Below are 22,494 nucleotides of genomic sequence, written 5' to 3'. Positions count from 1 at the left end.
CTACCAATTTAATATTAATAATAATTATATTCTAATTAAATTAATAGTAAAAAATCATATTTTCAAATGTCATTTAATGTTAATAAAAAAATTGAGATTAAACTTAATTAGAGTGAGAAATTATTATTTTAATATTTGGTGAACCAATTGTGGTTCTCTATATTTAGCTAATCACTGTAGCATAAATTTAAATTATTTTAGAGATGACCAATTCAATATAGAATCTTTTTAATACAAATTATCTAAATTTTAACTAATATCCATCCTCATTGGCCCTATTCCAACTTCCTTTCAAGTTCCAAACACGTTTTAAACAGTTGCTCCATACCTACCACCATGCTATTGTTAGTACTACAAATAAACCACGTAGTTTCGGACGTTCTTGTCTCAACCTCGAAAAAAAATGGTACAGCTTGTTGCGGAGAGAGTGCAGGCATTGGCTGTTGGCGGAGTGAAAGAGCTGCCGGAACAATTCATTCGCCCTTCGCACGAGCGGCCGGAGAACAGCAAGGCCGTGGAGGGGGTCACAATGCCCGTCATCTCCCTATCTCAGCCGCACGAGGTGGTCGTTCTGGAAGTGGCTAAGGCGTGCGAGGAATGGGGATTCTTCCTCGTCACCGACCATGGCATATCGCCAGCGTTGGTCCGGCGGCTCCAAGAAGTGGGGGAGGAGTTTTTTGGGCTCCGACAAGAGGAAAAGGAGGCCTACGCAAACGACGCAGCAAGCGGGAATTTCGAAGGGTATGGGACGAGAATGACAAAGAACCACGATGAGAAGGTGGAGTGGATCGACTATTTCTTCCATTTCATGGCTCCTCCTTCTAAGGTCAACTATGGCATCTGGCCCAAAAACCCTCCTGCTTACAGGTATAACACTTATACCTAAAAAGGAAAAGAAAAAAAAGAGGATAAACACACGTAGTTTTTACAATATTTTATATAATAATCTTTTTAGAAAATTTATTTTTGTAAATTATGTGTTATGTATTATAAACACATATTATAATATAAAATATGTTATAAAATATATTGCGTTGATATATTACTCAAACGAAAATCTATCGCTCAACCATATGTCATGTCCTTAATTTTCCTGCATAAAACTTAAGGGTTTAAAAGTTGCCCATGCTAGTTTCAGATTGTGTTTGATTGCTGAACTTACCTTGAATCGTTATTGAACTGAACTTTCGTGCATGCTCCGTTTGGAAGTTGAATTGAATTGAATTGAAATGATAAATTATTATTAAAATATTATTTATTATTATTATTATTTTAAAATTAGAAAAAAATAAATTATTTATTATATTTTATATTAAAATTTTTTAAAAAAATAATGAAGACTTAAGATGAATTTAAATTTTAAATGAAGCCTTCTCTATATATAGGTGACTTTACAGCCACCACCGACAACCTGATTAGCTCCCACTAGAGTTATCATTAGTTATATTATTACTTTTTTACATATATATTTTTTAATATTTAAAAAAATTAAAAAATTATAATATTATTAAAATATATTTCTTTAATCATTAAATAAAAAAAATTAAAAATATAAAATTAAAAATCACAACGGAGTTAATAAGAATAAATAATAACAGTACCTTCTTTTAAAAAATGGATGATATCGAAAAAACAGTTTTAATGCGAAATTTAAGAATAGTTTAGAGTAGTCTATTCTACTTTATTGATAGTTGTATTTTATAATTTTTTATTTATATTTTTTTAAATACATCAATATATCAATTCACTTAAAATTATTTAATCATTAATTTTTTCTAATCGAGCGGTCAAATTGAACGATCAAATTTTAGACATGTAACTTTCTCCTTTTTAGAAAGTAACTCTGTGCAGGTCAGGACTTATGTATTCTGACGTTTTGCAGCAATTTGATTCTGGTCTCCGTACCTTGCTTTCGAGTACTAAATAGAATTTCTGATTACATTATGGCCTAGTATCATTATCTTAATCATCTCAATTCATTTTATAATTATTTATTATTATTTAATAATTATAATTTATAAATTTTATTATTATTTACAACTCATCTTATTACTATTTAAAATCCATCTCAATTCTTTTTTTTTTTTTTTTTATGTAATTATTTACACGTTTATTCCTTTCTAAAAACAGGAAAGTGACAGAGGAATATAACAAAGAAATGTTGAGGATAACAGACACCTTGCTGGAGCTGCTCTCAGAGGGGTTAGGTTTGGAAGGGAAGGCTTTGAAGTCAGTTTTGGGAGGTGAAGAAATAGAAGTAGAGATGAAAATAAACTTTTACCCACCTTGCCCACAACCTCAACTGGCTCTAGGAGTCGAACCTCATACTGACATGTCTGCCCTCACACTGCTTGTCCCCAATGACGTTCCAGGCCTTCAAGTCTCCAAAGATGGCAACTGGTTTGCCGTCAATTACTTGCCAAATGCACTTTTCATCCATGTTGGTGATCAGCTTGAGGTACAATATTTAGATATAACAAAGAAAATTATATCCCTAGCTATCGAAGTAATTTAAAATGAAGAACAACAGTTAATTTAATTTTGTTGCGCGCATGCATGCAGGTGCTGAGCAACGGGAAATACAAGAGTGTTCTGCATAGGAGTTTGGTGAACAAGGAACGCACACGCATGTCGTGGGCAGTGTTCGTGGTGCCTCCACAAGAGACCACGATCGGGCCAGTTGCAAAGCTCGTGGATGATCAGAACCCAGCCAAATATTCAGCCAAGACATTTGCTGATTACCGATACCGCAAATTCAATAAGCTTCCACAATAATGCAGATTTATTATTAAGACCTTGCTTCTTATGGAAAATCATGTTGTCCTTCATGGTATTTAAAATAAATCAAGACAATCCCCAGGTTCTGTTAGCTAGTAACTTTATTTATTTTATGAAAAAACGTTGTACTTCTTCTTATGTTGTTTAAATAAAGAGAAATGGTTTAATTAGTACCGTAAATGAATTACATAAAAAGTAAATTTATAAAGTGATGTGGTTTGATGTCATACCTTCAATTATAAAGTTAGTTTTATCATAAATTAAATATAACAGATCACATAAAAACACGTCAATTTGTATATCTACTTTTATATAATATATTTATATAGTCTTTTATATTAAATCTACGTTTGATTTATTGACCGAGTTGAGTTCGGTTCGGTTTAAATTTAAACATCTTCTAACATCTAAATACTCAATTGTGAAATTATTAAATTCATCTCAAATCAAAACCTCTTTATACGCGGGACTCACAACCTTTTTCAACTTCCTATAAATATGTCTAAATTCATCTTAACATTCAAATTTCAAACACAATATCTAAACTGATCTCAGGTGAGTTCTACAGAACTCACTCTACCATTTCTACTCACTACTATTTATAAAGAATTCAACTCAGCTCAACATCCAAACGCAATCTAAGGAAATTGAAAAAGTTGAATAAAATATTGTTATTTAATATTATTATTATTTTGATATTTGAAAAAGTTAAATTGTTGATTATATTTTGTATGAAAATTTAAAAACTTTATAACGATGAAATGAAATAAAATAAGATAAATTGAGAATATTTCACATTCAGGACTTACTTATAGTTCAAATACATGCAAGAAAAAGGATGGTGCCGTCTAGTACATTTCAAATTATTTTTTCTTTAATTTCTTTTAAAAATTTGTCTAACAATATTAACTATTAAATATAAAAATACACAATTTCATTAATAATTATTTTCTTAATTATTAATTAAAATTAAATTAAAATATTCCAACTATAGTTTTGAACATAAATTTAAGAAAAATGATAAAATTACAACTAAATAACAATTTGTATATAATTATGTAATAAAATAATATTATTTTAGATTTAATTTTAACTTTTATTTTTATTTGATGCGTTTAAATATGATAACAAATATTATTATATTTAAATTTATTTATAAGTTATGAATAAGTTGTTAGTCTATCACTTTCTAGTTTTAAATAATAATTTTGAATTTTTTTCGCAAGAAGAGGTGACAAGGATGTATCGAATTAAGACCTTAGAGCATTAGTATTGGATTGGCTATCCTATTCTTCAAATTTTGACTAATATGTAACTTTTTCACCTTTAGCTAATCATTCAAAACTTGAAGTCTACATTGGATTAGTCATCACACTCTCTATAATAATAAAATATTATTATTTTTTATTATTTATATTTTTTTATTAATTTTTATTTTATTTTCATAATCTTTAATAACTTCCAACAAATCATATTCATTTTTATTTTTACAATCTAACAATTTATAATATAATAATCTCATATATATATAGTAAAATCTCATATGAATAAAAATATCATATCTATAATATAATAATCTTAAAAAATACTTTTAGACTTGCTATACTTCTTTTCATATTTGAAAAGAAAAATGGATTTACTGTAGCTTATAGTTTGGATAAAAACAATTTAGCTAATTCAATGTGGAGTAAATATGGATGATGTTTGCTAAATTTAAAGATGAAAATATATTTGACTAATCTAATACCAATGCTCTTATATGTCAGATATTAATGCAGCACCATCAATTCGTTCATCAAAATGGAGTAAAATTATTAAAAATAAAACTTAATATTTCCATGCAACTGACCACGAGTGCCTTTTCTGTGAACAGCAATGCACATTGACATGCCATCTTGGAGAGTCCCCACATTTCCTTGTCGAGCAATGAATCTGCTCTGAAATAATTTAACCAACCAACTCATAAATTTTAGAAAAAGTCTACTATGCCGCCCAAATCATTCCGTTCGGTTTGACTGTTTGGTATATATATATATATTATATATATATATATATATATTTATAGAATGATAAAGAAAATGATTTAAAATATATTGATGTATTTTTTTATTTTTTAAAAATATTTAAATATACTAAAAAAATATGAATAAGAAAAAATTAGTTTTACTACTAGCTGTAACATCGAGCGGTGCTACTTGGATGGCAGAGTAGTACCACTCTTAATTTTAACTCACAAATCTTATTATTATTTACAATTTATCTCAATTCATCTTTCAATTCAAACGAAATTTTAAAGTAATACTATATATTACTTTAGGGTATGTAAGTTTTTTATATTTTCTTTAAGAAAAATAATAAATTTAGAATTTATATGAAAATAACTTTTTTTGTAATGAATCTCATTTTTTTTAAAGAGAGTGCATGAAATTTATTTACCTAATTAGAACTATATATAGTATTACTCAAAGAAAAGTGTTACATACACAAAAAGAGTACATAAATATAAATTCATAAATTGACATGGTTCTATATAATCCGTTAAATCTATTTTATAATAAAAATAATTTTACAATCTAACATAATACATCAAATCATATTAATTTATAAATTTACTTTTATATAACCTATTTTTTCCCATACTCAAAAAGTATTTTCGGCAACATAGATATGTTGATGCGTTTTATGAACTTTATTATAAATGACATGTGCTGACACGTCCATGCATACTTACTCAAATCAGGGTCCACCATGAGCATGCATCCTGTTGTCCAGATTATAAATGACATGTGCTGACACGTCATGTTCTTAAATATCAATGGCCACATACTCACTAAGATCATAAACTCATTTTATTTGAAGTTCACGAAGTAGTGTGGAATTGTCTATCAACTACGGATCAATAATTCTGTTTTAAAAAATAATAATTTTTAAAAAAATTAATAGATAATGAGAATATAGTATATAAAATTTTGGAATAGCTCATAAATTTATGCAATTTTGAAATTTATTAGCAATAGGAGTGTAACCGGTCCGGTTCGGTTCGGTTTTGGATAAAATTTAAGACCGAACCGGTATGTACCGGTTTTATATTTTTCAAAACCGATTACGCACCGGTTACCCCCTAAACCGGTACTTCCAGTTTTACCGGTTTCCGGTCTGGTCCGGTCTGATTTTTCAGTTTTATTAAAATGTAAGTTTCACAATTTGTCATTAAAATTTTTTTTATAAAAATTAAAAAAAAAAAAAAAAAACTGATTTAGAAAAAACTGTTTTATACTTTTATTAATATATTAGACTATATAATAGTAGTAATATTAGACTATTGGTATAGTTATAAGTTATATATTAATATTAGTTATAAATTTTTAGTGATTTAGTATTAACATTTTATATAATAATTTATAAATTATAATAAGAAATTATTTCATATATGAATATATATAATTATATATATTATATATAAAAATTTCACATAAAAATTTATAATTATAAATTATATATAAAACTTATATATATTAATATTTAATATATATAATATTTTGTACAAAACTTATATATAAAAATTTTATTTTTTTATTTTTTTTAATCAACAGGTCCGGTTCGATCCAAAAAATCCCAGAACCGGAACCGGCCGGTTTTTATATTTTAAAAACCGGTTCCGGACCGAACCGGTTCAAAACCGGTAAAACCGGTCCGGTTTGAGGTTACACCCCTAATTAGCAAGATACAATGCTATGCAATTTTGATAAAAAAAAAAAAAAAAAAAGAGTCACGTCATCAGCTATGTTATTATTTAGAGTTTTGCTATTTATAAGCCTCACACACCACACATCACAATTTTTTTTTATTTTTTTTTAGTTTTATTCTTCTTAAAATAATTGAATTATTCTATTCATCATCTATATACTACACATTTTGTAAAAGAAAAAAATTAAAAAAATAATAAAAAAAATAGAGTGTGGTATATGAGATTTATGAATAAAATTTTTCTATTATTTATTTATTTTTTTTATCACCTACTATTTTGTTTCTACGCTTTTCCTCACCTCTTACCGTGTGCATAAATTTTTCGGTTTCTCAAAATTTTCTCTACTCTATTAGAAAAATACGTTTCCATTCATTTTCAAATAATTAAAAAAAATCTTCAATTTCCACATCAAATGCTAGACTAAATAATACTAATAATATAATTCTTTTAGTTTTGTTTGGATTCAGAATTCAACTCAACTTAACTCATTTCATTTTATTTTATTTTATATAATTATTTTAAATTTTTATATTAAATATAATAAATTATTTTAAATTTTAAAATTTTAAAATAAAAAAAATATTAAAAAATATTTTATTATATTTTTATCTTAACTCATTTTACAAATCTCTCTTAAGTGAACGTCGCACATAATTAAGACTAGTTAACAAAATGAGTCGGTTGAGCCCATCAAATGGGAAAACGAGCCTAAGAGCATTCTCATTGGCTTAGGTAAATGTTAATAATAATTTAGCTAATATCACACTTTTTTACATTTGCCTATTCCATTTAAATTCAATTCCTATATTGGATTAACCATTCACATTCTATATAATACTAAAATATTATTATTTTAATAATTAATTAATTAAATTTATTTTTATCACATTTTATAGTTCTACCAATTAAATGTTAATAATAATTATATTCTAATTAAATTAATATTAAAAAAGTTTTATTAAATGTTAATAATAATTATATTCTAAATGTTAAATGTTAATTATATTCTAATTAATTTAATTTGTTTGTTTGGAGTGAGAAATTAGTATTTTAATATTTGAAGAACCAATTATGATTCTCTATATTTAGCCAATAACTGTAATAAAAATATAAATTAATTTAAAAATGATCAATCTAATGTAAAATTTTTTTTATATAAATTATCTAAATTTTAAATAATTTTTTTATTTGACCAAGTCAATGAAAATCCTCTAACGATAATGGCCAATATCTCCAAAAAGTCTCGACTTTCCCTCCAATAAGCATCTTGACATGACCTTGAAACCACTTCACGAGTTCACGTTCTTTCCTCATCAAGCTGGCCCACCAAGCTTGATGAGACGGAAAATTTTGTTTTCGAGGAAAAATTCCTGCCTCCATGTAAGGTGGTACAGTTGGCCCACCAAGCTATTATTGAATACAATTATACAACGATGCTGTGAAGAAATTGTCTGGTGGAGAATCTCATAATGTCCCAGGTGAGCAACAGGGGAGCTAGCGTTTGAACAAAACTTTAAACAATAATTTTAAAGAATCCACTAAAATTTTCTTCACGGATCTATGGAATTGGTTAAGACCTTATATTTCAGATAAATAATGATAGCCTTATTATTCTTTTATTATATTTTTATAATTTTATAATTATTTTAAATTTTTTATATTTAATAATTAAGAAAATAATTATTAATAAAATTATATATTTTTAAAATTTTTTTAATAATTAAAGATTTTAAAAAAATTATTTAAAAGAAAGGAAAAAAAAACAAAGATATCAAAATGATGGTAAAAGAATTATAAATCTGTCGTTACTCGTGTCGGATATTAACACAGCACCATCAATTCCTTCATCAAAATCGAGTAAAATTATTAAAAATAAAACTTTGGCAGCTAGCGTTTGGTTTTTAGTTATACTATACAACAGCCTAATGTAGCGATGCACTCTTCACACCTTAATGTGTCCCTTTTTTTTTTTTTTCCAACCCAAAATGTGCGTTTTGTAACTGGTCTCTCTTTCCCCCGAAATCGAGTTTCCCCCGCGTCGAAACCTCCCTCGCCCGCGTCGAAACAAATCCCTCGCCCTCGCCCTCACCCTCGCCGTTGCCCTCGTCGATTGTGCTCTGCCCACCGCCTCTGGTGACGCCGTCTCTTTCCAGTGACACCGAGGCCGTCTGCACAGCGCCGCCACATCCCTCGTCGCCCAGCTCTCCTCCCTTACCATCGCCAGCCATCTCATTTTCTTCCTCTCCCCAGCCCCACCAGTCACTTCGCCCATCCTCTCCCCCACCCTCACCCATTTTCTCCCAAACAATGCCCTAGTTGGCTCGCACCCCCCCTACCCCGTGGCGACCCTCCCATCCTCTCCCCGAGTCTCCTCGTGCGGTTTTTTCGTCATCCCCGAGTAAGTTCTACTCTAAATTTGGTCTTCTTTGATGTTTGCTTTCCTTTATGTTTTCCTTGAAAAGAACATGAACTGAAAAGTTCAACTCAACTGGAAGATGCAATGTTGTTGTTTTAGTCTTACCCAGATCATAAAATAGTTAATAGTTTTAGATTCATGATGAGATTTTCACAGCAACCCAATATAAGATAGCTGTGGTGCCTTCACATATTTGTTTAAAAAAAGATATTTTTTTTATGTCTTTTTAATCTAAGATTAAGGAGTTGTTTTTCTTTCGTTTAATTTATCACATTCATCGATCAAACAATGAACATTGTACTGTATTTTAAATAAGCCAGCCCTGTAGTAAATATTGTAACTGTGAGAATAAATAGGAGAATCGTATCTAATAAAATGGGAACTTATGGGTGTTGAATTGATAATATTAAGGACTTTGAATGTTCATATGGTTCTTAATTGGTAATTTGGTAACATGTTTCAGCTTCACGGATCATGATAGTGATGTAAGATCAAATCCCACCTTTACTTAAAATCCATGGATTATTAATGGGAGGAGGGCTAAGCTTCCACTTTGTACCCAAATTTTATTATTTATAAACAAAAATTATAATAAAATCCAATTTGCCTTTCATATCCACAATGCTTTCTAAGCTATATGGAAGCTTTTCAATTTTTTTTTTTTTTGGGTTTAATGCCATTGGAAGACACCATTAGATATCATTTCACCCAACATCTTTTGGACAATATAAAATAAACCATTGGATGTTTAGTGAGTGCGATATAATAGTTGGAGACTTTTTTTTTTTTTTTTTTGTGACATTTTGCCTCTTATGCTTGGGACATGACAAACACGAAATTGGTTGTAATCTACCAGTTTTGTATAATCAATGGAGGCAATGGTTTTGAGCATTCAATACTGTACAACAAATTATTGGACATTCTTGTCCAGTATAATTGTTTTAAAAAAGATAGCATCTAAACACTCCAGTGAATATGACCCAAAAAAGTTGCATATTATTCTTCATCAGCAACATGCAGATATTGAGATCTTGTTGCAAACTGACTATGGCATGTGGAAGCTTAATATTATAGATATTATGATCTTTACCACCCAATGCAGCTAATGAAGCTGACCATACAAAACGATACACCAAACCCAGCATAAATAAATGTTGTACATATCTGCTTTGACCATAAAAACCATACCAAGCATAAATAAATGTTGTACATATATGTTTTGACCATACAAAACCATACCCAGCAACTTATCTTAGTGCCAAGCGCCGCAAATTAGAATAACATTCACTAATTTTACAATTACACAGAAATGCATTCTCTCATATCAATTAATCCAGTTGTGATCTATCCAATCCATGCTGCACCAGTTGTGATCCATCCAATCCATACTTGTCACATTCACTAATTTTATAACGATGAGATAAAATAAAATGAGATAAATTGAGAATATTTCACATTCGGGACTTACTTATAGTTCAAATACATGCAAGAAAAAGGATGGTGCCGTCTAGTACATTTCAAATTATTTTTTCTTTAATTTCTTTTTAAAATTTTTCTAACAATATTAATTATTAAATATAAAAATACACAATTTCATTAATAATTATTTTCTTAATTATTAATTAAAAATTAAATTAAAATATTCCAACTATAGTTTTGAACATAAATTTAAGAAAAATGATAAAATTACAACTAAATAACAATTTGTATATAATTATGTAATAAAATAATATTATTTTAGATTTAATTTTAACTTTTATTTTTATTTGATGCGTTTAAATATGATAACAAATATTATTATATTTAAATTTATTTTATAAGTTATGAATAAGTTGTTAGTCTATCACTTTCTAGTTTTAAATAATAATTTTGAATTTTCTTCGCAAGAAGAGGTGACAAGGACGTAGCGAATTAAGATCTTATATGTCAGATATTAATGCAGCACCATCAATTCCTTCATCAAAATGGAGTAAAATTATTAAAAATAAAACTTAATATTTCCATGCAACTGGCCACGAGTGCCTTATCTGTGAACAGCAATGCACATGCCATCTTGGAGAGTCCCCACATTTCCTTGTCGAGCAATGAATCTGCTCTGAAATAATTTAACCAAGCAACTCATAAATTTTAGGAAAAGTCTACTGTGCCGCTCAAATCATACCGTTCGGTTTGACTGTTTGGTATTTTTTTTTTCTTTTTATCGAATGATAAAGAAAGTGATTTAAAATATATTAATATATTTTTTTATTTTTTAAAAATATTTAAATATACTAAAAAAATATGAATAAAAAAAATAGTTTTACAACTAGTAGGAACACCGAGCGGTGTTACTCGGATGGCAGAATAGCACCACTCTAAATTTTAACTCATAAATCTTATTATTATTTACAATTCATCTCAATTCATATTTCAATCCAAACTAAATTTTAAAGTAATACTATATATTACTTTAGGGTATGTAAGTTTTTTATATTTTCTTTAAGTAAAATAATAAATTTAGAATTTATATGAAAATAATTTGGGTCCCAATATTTCTGTTTTGCAAGTGGTATCGAGTTGAAGACTCAGCAAAATCTGTGCCACTGGGATCAGGCTACGACAGGGGGAGGATTTGTGTGTGTGGCAGCCGTCTATTGATGGTAATTTTACAACCAAATCCACATGGCAATTGCTTTGACAACGAGGTGAAATTGCATATGGAAGAAATGGCTTTGGCAGAATTGGATCCCTAAGAAGATGCATTTCTTTGTGTGGAGAGGCAAAAAGAAAGGCGATTCCGGCAGATGGTATCATTTAAAATTTAGGAATTCCTGTAGCCTCTAAATGTGAATGTTGTATTCAACCCCATATGGAATCGTTTAATCATATTTTATGTGAGGGTGTAGGAGCTCAAAAAGTTTGAAAATTCTTTGCCGACGCATGTCGTATGAAGATTTTTTAGATTTGAAATTGGGAGGGGATGATGAACTTTTGGTGGCAAAGAACTTCCATGACATCTCAAGTCGGGTGGCTTCGGGGAGTTCTTCCTATTGTAATTTCTTGGGCAATATGGAGAGCCAGATGTGTGGCAAGAATGGAAATGGCTAAATTCAATCCTGATGATATTATCCAAACTGTTAAAATATTAATTAGAGAGATCTCAGATAAGATAAAAAAATTTCGAGTTCTAGGCAAGAATGATAGGGCGGTAATGGAGTGTTTATCTTGCCCGATTATTCATGTGGTTCAAACAATTAAATTAATTGCTTGGAAACTGCCAGAGAGAGGGAGATTTAAATTAAATGTGGATGAAGGCTCATGTGGTAACCCGGGAGAGTCCGATGGGGGTGATGTTATTCCGAACCATAAAGGATTGGTTAAGGTCGGCTTTGCACACGCATATGGGCAGGCTACTAATACAATTGCTGAATGTCATGCTCTCCTAGATGGTTTACGGTTATGCAAACAACTGGGTTTGTGTGATATTTTGGTAGAGTCAAATTCAATGGTTATAGTTGGATGGTTTTCATCGAGGGTTTGTAAATATTGGTTTTTATGAGATTTTTGGGAGGAAGTTAGAGATCTTGTGTTTGAGCTCCATGTTCGTTTTTGTCATATTTATAGAGAGGCTAATATGGTTGCAGGTTTTTTAGCAAAACAAGGGATTCAATGGATGGATTTTGAATTTTGTGGCGCAAATTCTATACAAAGACCTATTCGGGGATTTATTCGTATTGATAAGCTTGGTATTCATTATCTTTGACGCTGATGGATTTATTTTTTATTGGTTTGGTTTGGGGTTTTTGGCACCTGAGTTTTTTTGGGTTTCTTGTTTGTTTATTGTAAATACTCAGATGTGTTTGATTTGTTTCCACGGTATTCCTCAACTATAAGTGATGATTTTTTGAATAAAATGGGACGGTATCACTATTGGACATGTGATCTCGGCTCTTAATAATAAAAAAAAAAAGTAAAAAAATGTGCTTTACCATTGTACAATTTCTTCAATTTTTTACTGGGTATTTCTCGGCCAACTGGAACTTCACCCGAGTTCCTTTGTCGTCCCCGAAAATTGTTCCGACATGCCTCAATAGCTGCATGAACACAAAAAAACCGAAAGAAAAAAAATTATCAGACAACAATCTCAAATAGAGGGGGGATTAAACTTTGAAACGGAATGGGTGAGCACATACAAAGAAAGAGAAATGGTAGACGGAGGGGAGATTTCGAAATCCAAAAATGCTCATATGAAGTCTAGAAATGGCGTCTTGCTGATTTCAAGCTGAAGACCCACACGATACAAAAGGAAGATGATGATGTCGAATGGGTAAGCACGAAGCAAGCTGGCTGATTTGAAGCCGAAGACCCACACGAGGAAGATGACGGTGTCGAATGGGTGAGCACGAAGCAAGCCGAAGACGAGATCGATTTGACTAGAGCACCAAAGCGGGAATCCATTTCCTTACAAAATAGAGTTTTGTTGTTTTGTTTTTCATCTTTTTTAATAAATAACAGTTGATTTGGCATAATACCACGTCATCTGTTTACACACTGTTTGTATGGGGCGACTGTACATAGCAGTTTTGTATTCACTAAGGCTCTTTCGGATATAGAAATACTCTCATCTCATCTCATAATTACAATTTTACCAAATTTTTATATAAAATATAATAAACAATTCAATTTTTCAAATTTTCAAATTTTAAAACAATAATAATATTAAAAAATAATATTATAACAATATTTTATTTACCTCATATAAAACCATCTCATCTCATCTCACTATTCAAACGAGCCCTACATCACAAACTTATTTTATTTGAAGTTTGGGAAATAGTCTGGAATTGTCTATCAACTAAGTATCAATAATTTTGTTTTAAAAAATAATAATTTTAAAAAAATTAATAGATAATGAAAATATGGTATATAAAATTTTAGAGTAGCTCATAAATTTATGCAATTTTGAAATTAATTAGCAAGATACAATGGCTATGCAATTTTGGTAAGGTTTAGCCGACAGCATGAAGTAAATTATTATGCAGCTAGCACACGAGTCCATAAACGTACAACCAAATGTGATTTCCCAACCAGTTTGTCCAAAAAAACAAATATATCTGCCTATTACTTAAAAGCGTCTATATGTGTACTGTTCGTTATTGTTCATCAACAATAATGAGCAGTAAAGAGGTTTTTTTTTTTCACTTTCTTTTTTCCGCATATCTTATTACTGTTCATCAACAGTAATAAACAGTAATTTTTTTAAAATTTTTATTTTTTTTTCTCGCATATTTGTTTAGTTTTTCTGTTTTTTTTTTTTTTTTGGTTTGTCCTTGTGAATGCTAATGTGCGACGTAATACTACAATCGTGCGTAGGGAATGAAAGAGATGGAGAAAGGAAAAATGGGAAAAAATATTAGTTTTTAGATTTTAAATTTCTACCCTTCATCTTTAATCTTTAGATTTAATCTAACGGTAGAAGTTTAAATATTGATTTAAACTAACATAAAATAGATAATTAAAATATAAATATTCTATCATACACTTAAAATTAACTTCAATTTATATATATATATATATATCTGCCTATATCTTAAAAGAGGCTATCCTATTATTGTACATCAACATTAATGAACAGTAAAGAGGCTGTGTGGTTTTTTTTTTTTTTTCATGTTTGTTTTGTTTTTCTGTTTCTTTTTGGGTTTGTATGTGTGAATGCCAATATGTGACGTAATATCACAATCGTGCGTGGGGAATGAGAGAGAGGGAGAAATGAAAAGTGGGGAAAAATATTAGTTTATAGGTTTTAAATTACAACTCTTCATCTTTAATTTTCAGATTTAATCTAACGATAGAAGTTTAAATATTGATTTAAACTAACATAAAATAGATAATTAAAATATTAATTTTTCATCTTTAAATAAATAATAAAATTTTACTATATATTTTTAAGAAAAAAAATTATCTAATTAATTTAAATTTTTAATATAATTTAAATTTCATAATAAATGATAAACATAAATAAATAATAATTTTATTTCTATACATTAAATTATTTTAATATTTGAAGTTATATTTTTTTTTTTCAATTTGATAAATGGGATTTGCACGTTTACCACGCTAGTTACCTCTATAAAAGCTGAAGTAATATCTTCACAAAAAAATGAGTCACGTCATCAACTATTTTATTATTTATTCAATTTTATTTTATCTTTTATCACGAACTATTTTGTTTCTAAACTTTTCCTGTCCTCTTACTGTTTGCATATATTCTTCGGTTTCTCAAATTTTTCTCTACTCTATTAAGAAAAATACATTTCCACTCTTTTCAAATAATTAAAAAAATCTTCAATTTCCACATCAAATGCTAGACTATTGAGCATTGGTAATTGCTTCTCTATCTTCATCTTCATCTTTAAATATAAAGAATATATCTTTAAATTCATTATATTAGTTTATACATCTCTAAATTTTTACATAACTATAAATAGTGTTTCTTCAAATTCATTCTTCAAACATTATTTTACTATTTTTTTCTCTTTCCTATCTATTAAAATCAACTTTGTAGAATTTATATTAAGATAGTTTTGATACATAAAATTTGTATTAAGTTGATAATATAAAATAGATGTTAATTGTAAAATATATATAAAAAAATCATTTTAGGAAACAAATAAAAAATAAAAAAATAATAATATTTTATTCTTATTTGGTTCAAAGATGCATAAACTAATGTGAGAGTTTTTTTTCATATGCAAAATTATTCTTCAAAGAAAATGATTTTGCATATGAAGATGCATAAACCACTACCAATACTCTAAGTTGAGATGAGATGAGTTGAAATAAAAGTTAAAAGTTGAATAAAATATTGTTAAAATAATATTTTTTAATATTTTTATTATTTTTAGATTTGAAAATATTGAATTGTTTATTATATTTTATGTAGAAATTTATGAAAATTATAATAATGAGATTAGATAAGATGGGTTGAATGTTTCTCAATCCAAACCTAAATAATACTAATAATATATTTCTTCAGGCCTTAGAACTCAATTCGTATCATTTCATTTCATTTAATCATTATAACTTTTTTAAATTCATATATAAAATATAGAAAAAATCTACATAACCTCCTACTATTTACACAACTTCCATACACCATATTTTTTTAATTTTTATTATTTTTTTCTTTTATGAAATATTTAATATATGAATAATGAATAAAAAAATTGAATTATTAAAAAGAATAAATTCAAAAAAAAATTTAAAAAAAATATTAAAAAGTAATAAAAATTAAAAAAAAATATGGTATGTGAAAGTTGAGGAGGTTGTATAACATTGTTATAAAATATAATAACCAATTCAATTTTTTCAAATTTTAAAATAAAAATAATATTTTATTTAACTTTTATCTCAATTGATCTTGCGCATTATTAAGACCAGGAATGAACAAAAAAGCCGGCCGAATTTCGCTTCCATTTTCTCGGGCCGGCCCGGCCCGATCCGAAATTACTCGATCCGTTTTGCTTCCGAATCGGAACCGGAAATAACCCGACCCGTTTTAAAAACACCGGTTATTAGCCGATACCTGAATCAACACTGAATCACAATCACTGATGAAGAGCACTGTGCCACTCATCACCCCAATATCTGCACATGGAAAGTGATTCTCAATTCCAAAACAAAAATTGAAACTTCAAAGATCTAATCTTTTTCGGATTTGTGGGTATTATGATTGGTTTGGTTTACGAAGGTCATTGCTCTGCCTCCCTCTCTCTCGTTCTATTCCTTCAACAGAGAAACTCCATTAGTCCCTTGCAGTCATTGGGGACAATAACACCGATTAAAGCAGGAAAAAACTTCTGGACATGGTGTAATAGAACCAGAAAATCCCTCGTTGAAGGAGAGTTTTGATTTAGGAAAAAAGAAACTATTTTGAGGGTCAAAATTTTCTTCCGCGAGGACGGCGAGAAAACCCGATTGAAGAAAAAAGCAGAGAAAGAAATAGTTTTGAAGGTGACGAAAAACAGGCATATATAGATACTAGAGTCTAGAGGAGGCATGATCACAGATTCACATGAGTGGCACAGAGGGAAAAGAAAGAAAAAGAGAAACAGGGACGGTACCTATTTATTGACTGTTCATGACTTTCTGATGGTTTTACATTGGGAAGCTACCTGATTGTTTGAATTAATTAATATCTAGAATTGAAATAAATACGAAAACGATAAAGACATGATCATTACTCTATGGGGTGTCTATGGGAAAACAGAGAAATAAAAGAGAATGAATGGGAAGGGAGAGTGTCTATGGGGGTCGGGGTTTTATTTTTTTTTTTTAAAAAAAGGTCGGGTCGGAATATGGATTCTCGGGTCGGATCGGATGAACAGCCATTTAAGACTAGTTAACGAAATGAGCCGATTGGGCCCATCAAATGGGAAAACGAGCCTAACAATAATAACCAATATCTCCAATTCTAAACCACCAAAATAGTCTTCGACTTTCCCTCCAATAAGCATCTTGACATGATCTTGAAACCACTCCACGTATTTGCTCATTCAATCGAACAGTAGTAATTTGAAACAAAAACCCAACACGATATAAAAAAATTCACAAGATTTTTATTTTATTTTTACTTTTCTTATGACTAGGGATTTTGAAGATTGTATAAACTAAATGCTAACGTGTGTTTTTTCTGGTTTAACTTTAAATCTAAGAAATGCGCTCATACCATAAGGATAAATGATTGATTCTTTTTTTTTTTTTTTCAATTTTTATTTTTATGAACAAAGTATATCACAAAACCAAGACCCTTACCACTTAGCAAATTCTCTCAAGTTCTTTTTTTTTTTTTTTAAATATATGTCGGGGCACTTCTTCAAGGCAGGGCCCTTCAGCCCACTCCTGCAGAATAAATTTCGATCCCGTGCACCGCACCCTCAAAATTTTCCTTATATGAAATTGGTTCAATCGCTAGCTTTTCACCGAGGAGTGTGATCCTAAATAATTGTTTACACCTATGAAGTGTTGAACCTTGAATCATGAAAGGAGTGATACCCTAAGACCAAGACCTTCACCACTTGGGCCAACTCCTTGGATATTAAATAGATTATACCCATCCAAGTCGCTAATATGTTGATGCTGCATGCCACCCAAAACAAGCTCATGACTATTACTGCCTCAAAACAATTTCAGTTGGCGAGAACATAAACTTGTCGCATAGTCCAAACTTCAAAGACAAGCAACTTGCAAGACAAAAAAATAAAATAAAATAAAGGACCGATCGAGTTAAAGATCACCTTATGTGTCAAAGTTAAACACCAAAACACCATCAATTTCTTCCAAAAAAATGTTGCTTAATTGTTTAAATCACATCTAGCTAGATTGATACAGTAAACTAAAAAATAACGTAAAGAACTTATCGATAATAAAAGATCAGCCAGTTCACAAAGTAAAAATAGATAGAAATGATGTCACTTGTTGTATAAATTCAAAGCAACCCATGACAACAACCTTCCTTCGTCTGAGGGAGTTCCTTATTCAGGCCATGTCTAACAGTAGAAAAATTCTACTTAAAATCCGGTGTAGAATACACCGGCCTTCACGTTGCTGACATGTCAAATTAAAAAATATCAGATCCTGTTATGCAACAGTGTGGGAGTGCGTTCTCCACACCAGCTTACAAGTATGACTCTTTAACAGTTACAAATAGTTGAATAGAAGACAATCGATGACCATGTGAATTCAACTAATCAATTCTCTGATTAGTTAGTACATAAAATCAATGAATTATGATGTAACAAGTGACATAAAAACGGACATAAATGGAGTTATTATGATAGATTTCCATTCTGCGCCAGCCACCCAAAACAAACATGAAAAAAGACATAACATGACAACCTTTGAGCATCTTCTCATACTGCCAATCTACTCCATTCAGATATAATAAAACAATGACATTCATATGGTTAAAGTAAATCACATTCTTCATAAATATCTAATTTTGATGCATTGTGTCTGATTAAACATTCAAAAGAGAACCCTTTTACACAACTGTAAAGAACCACAGCCACTCAATCCGCCCTGATCCTAGTGGCAACATGCAAGAATGATACAATACAGTCCAGTTTCAAGAAAATGTAACAACTAGATTTCCTAGCAACATATGTTTCATGGTCATTCACAGAAAACTATACAGAAACTCCAAAAACATCGGCCATTCAACACTATCTTGGGCCAGATATCTGCTGTGAAGAGACAAAAGAAAAAATAGCATGCAAGCCACTTGTGTTTCTGGAGGCATTTGCTAATGGATACGATGTAGAGCCATTTTGTTCCATTATTGTAGAAGCCTCAGTAAATCTACGACCATAAAAGCGCAAGAAGTTCAGAGATTCTATAATTGGCTGAATGACAGGAATCCCACCTTCCAACATACCAACAACACTAACCATATTCGGCCTAAGTGCTGGTTCCTCATGGAGACAACACAAAGCGACACAAACTAATTTTTCCACCTCTTCGCTTGTCACCCGTCCTTGTAGCCTTGGGTCAGCAAGCTCCAAATACCTCCCTTGTTCATGCATCTCTAATGCAAATAGAGGATAATAACCAAATCCTGACCCTGATGATGAAGAAGAGTGGCCACCACCACTATCATTGTCATCCATGCTATGGCTTTGTGATCGTAACAAGCAATTTTTCCTTCCACTGACAAGTTCAAGCAGCACCATTCCAAAACTGTAGACATCAGTCCTTTCAGAGATTGCAGAGTTGGTTAGCCATTCAGGTGCAAGATAGCCACGAGTGCCTCTCATTGTTGTGAACAGACCAGACTGTTCGGGGCTCAGAAGCTTTGAGAGCCCAAAATCGGTGATCTTTGCTTGAAGGTGGTCATCCAATAGAATGTTCTCAGGTTTGACATCACAATGGATGATCTTGTGTTCACATCCATTATGCAGATATGCAAGTCCGCGTGCTGTTCCAAGCGCTATATCAAACCTCTCTTGCCATTCTAAGACAGGTCCACTACCAAAGAGAGTCCGGTCCAGTGAGCCATGATTCATATATTCATAAACCAATAGCCGTTTTCTCCCTTGAGCACAAAACCCTTTCAGTCTAACCAAATTCACATGGTGAACATTTCCAATAACTGCAATCTCAGTGCAGAATTCTTTTCTCCCTTGAACGCCTAAATTGGTTATCTTCTTTATGGCCACAACAGTTTTATCTAGCAGTGTCCCCTTGTATACAGCACCAAATCCACCCAATCCAATCTGAGTCTTGAAATTATCAGTAGCCACCTCAAGCTCGTCATAGTCAAACCTTTTCGGCAAGCCTGGTATGTAGAAGTCATCCAGGTCTTCAGAAGAATGTGAGTTGCGGCGACCTAATTTTATTTCTTTAGACTTGGAGGGTCCCCATCTCTTCCACCAGAGAAAACCTAGAGCCCCTAGCAGAAAGAATCCAGTGAAAGGTAAAAGCACCAGAGCAGCTACAGGAATCTTTTGTCTTCGACTGCTTACACCTGTAACACCATTTGTGCTTGGACCAGCAAGAACTTTGATGTAGCCTACCAGGTCATTTTCAGCATCATTGCTCGACATAACAGAACCCAGCTCATTTCCAAGCACATAGCAAGAACCAGATGAGTTTTCATGGAAAAATCCTAAGCAAGAACAGTCCCCTGAGCAGAGATCTACACAAACTGACAGATTGACATGATATCTCAGAGGCTCAGAGAAATCATTAGCAAAATACTGTGTCCCATAGCCAAGCCCCATATATGAAAAACCTGATGAGTTACAAGCAATTGGCAAATAGTAAGAGCCATTATTTGGCACACAATCCTGTGAAACAACATGGAAGCCCGATGGACATGAACAGGATAGGCCACTGGATAGGCCATCATTACACAACCCAATTCGGCCACATATGAATGGAGTTTTACAATCATCCGTTGGCCCAAAAAAGTCCTGATCCCACTTCGTGCCAGAATATCTGCTGACCGTCAAGTGACCTGATGCACCCAACTTCGCAATTCGGAAGTCCGCTGGCGACAAGATCACCTGTATAACAACCAACGATTCATTTGGGCCAAAGAGATAAAGACCTGTTCTGTTTATTGCCATGTATTGCACAATATAGTTCGAGTTGATATAAGCCTCTGTATCCATTGACAATTTCCAATATGTTTGTTTGTGCCATTGCAGTAAGGCATCAGAAGTACTTATTGTGAGCCTGTAATCACCAGATGATAAGTTGTAATCCGATGTAGCACTAGACAGATATGTCCCAACAGGTAAGTGTTGTCCAATCACAATTGTGTCGGTTGGATGGTGGAAACTTTCCCAAAGAGAACCATTGGAATGATCAAGTAAGACAAGATTACCCAACTCAGTTAATTTTAATGCATATACCGATGAAGGTAATGGAGGAGTTGACCATCTGAGTACACCGTCTTGATCAGCAATTGTAATCCCGTTGGTCGTAAGAGACACTGCACCAGAATCCGAGATGGGAGCATCACGGTTAGCAGACCAGATGATGGTGTTGGATTCCACATGGATGACACACAAGTAAAAGTTGGTTTTTTGAGCACCAGGATTCGAGATGGCAGATTTGAATGTGCCATTACGGGAGACCAAGAAAGCACCGTCTTCATCAATAAAGTGATATTCCGTAGCGGTTAAATTTGGATATATGAACTCTGAGGATAGAAAACCAGAGACAAGAGGACAGACTAAGAAGAAGGTGGGAAAAAATAAGGAGTATCCCATGCAGAGCTTTTATGGAATGTAGAATAGATAAGTGAGTAAGGGTCCGGTGAAGGGCGCAATGTTGAAGGGAAAGATGGTTTGCTCTGGTTTCCTCCATTTCTTTCCTCCGAATATCGATTTGGTTTTGTGTTGACAATGAAACAGTCTCTTTCTTCACCAACTCGAGCCTAATTGGTGGCCAAGAATATGTTTATTCAATGATAACGTCAGCTGGGGATGCAAGATATAATAGTTTTAAGTACTGGTCAAACCCGAGTGCATATTTATTTATTCTAAGAAGATCGGTGTTTCATGCATTAACACCCTTCATCACATATATCATTGCCTCTCACTATGTCGGTTCATTAAATATCGTCGACCCAGCTCTATTAAGTTATTACCAATCACGTGGGTCTAAGTCGCCATTTGGACCCATCGTGGTATTTTTTTATTCTAAGATGAATGGTATACACTGGATCATTGCCCTTAAGAATTTCCTATTTACACATATCATGATTATTATTATTGTTGATGGTTGATAAATAAACAACACCTACAATTTCAACGAATAAAATAAAGAAAACCCACTTGATGGAGAGAAACCATCAAACATATGGTCTGAATAATAAACTATTATTATTTGGTTCAACTGGTGGGAATTAAACTTAGCGGCGCCTGCCTCAGTTCCAACGCCGTCTAGCTACAAGCAAAGGACCATAAATAAATAAATACTCTTTAGAGATAACTGATTACAAGTTACAACAACAGGATAATAATAATTTAGTCATAATTATTGATAGATAAGCAACACATTATTC

General features: G+C 31.3%; 2 protein-coding genes across 2 annotated transcripts; one reads left to right on the top strand and one right to left on the bottom strand.

Annotated features, from left to right (window-relative positions):
• Window positions 1-336: 336 nt before the first annotated feature.
• LOC108988364 (flavonol synthase/flavanone 3-hydroxylase-like) lies at window positions 337-2,958 on the top strand. Its single transcript, XM_018961611.2, has 3 exons — window positions 337-867; window positions 2,131-2,458; window positions 2,563-2,958. The coding sequence occupies exons 1-3, from the start codon at window positions 404-406 to the stop codon at window positions 2,773-2,775; spliced, it is 1,005 nt and encodes a 334-aa protein (XP_018817156.1). The 5' UTR covers window positions 337-403; the 3' UTR covers window positions 2,776-2,958.
• Window positions 2,959-18,946: 15,988 nt separating this feature from the next.
• On the bottom strand, window positions 18,947-21,769 carry LOC108988298 (G-type lectin S-receptor-like serine/threonine-protein kinase At5g35370). The gene has a single exon (XM_018961528.2). The coding sequence runs from the start codon at window positions 21,695-21,697 to the stop codon at window positions 19,145-19,147; it is 2,553 nt and encodes an 850-aa protein (XP_018817073.1). The 5' UTR covers window positions 21,698-21,769; the 3' UTR covers window positions 18,947-19,144.
• Between the last annotated feature and the right edge of the window lie 725 nt (window positions 21,770-22,494).

This window comes from Juglans regia, chromosome 13 (assembly GCF_001411555.2).
Source record: "Juglans regia cultivar Chandler chromosome 13, Walnut 2.0, whole genome shotgun sequence".
Taxonomy (NCBI): Eukaryota; Viridiplantae; Streptophyta; class Magnoliopsida; order Fagales; family Juglandaceae; genus Juglans; species Juglans regia.
The sequence above is the reverse complement of the archived record's forward strand: the minus strand, read 5'-3'. Positions and strand labels throughout refer to the sequence as shown.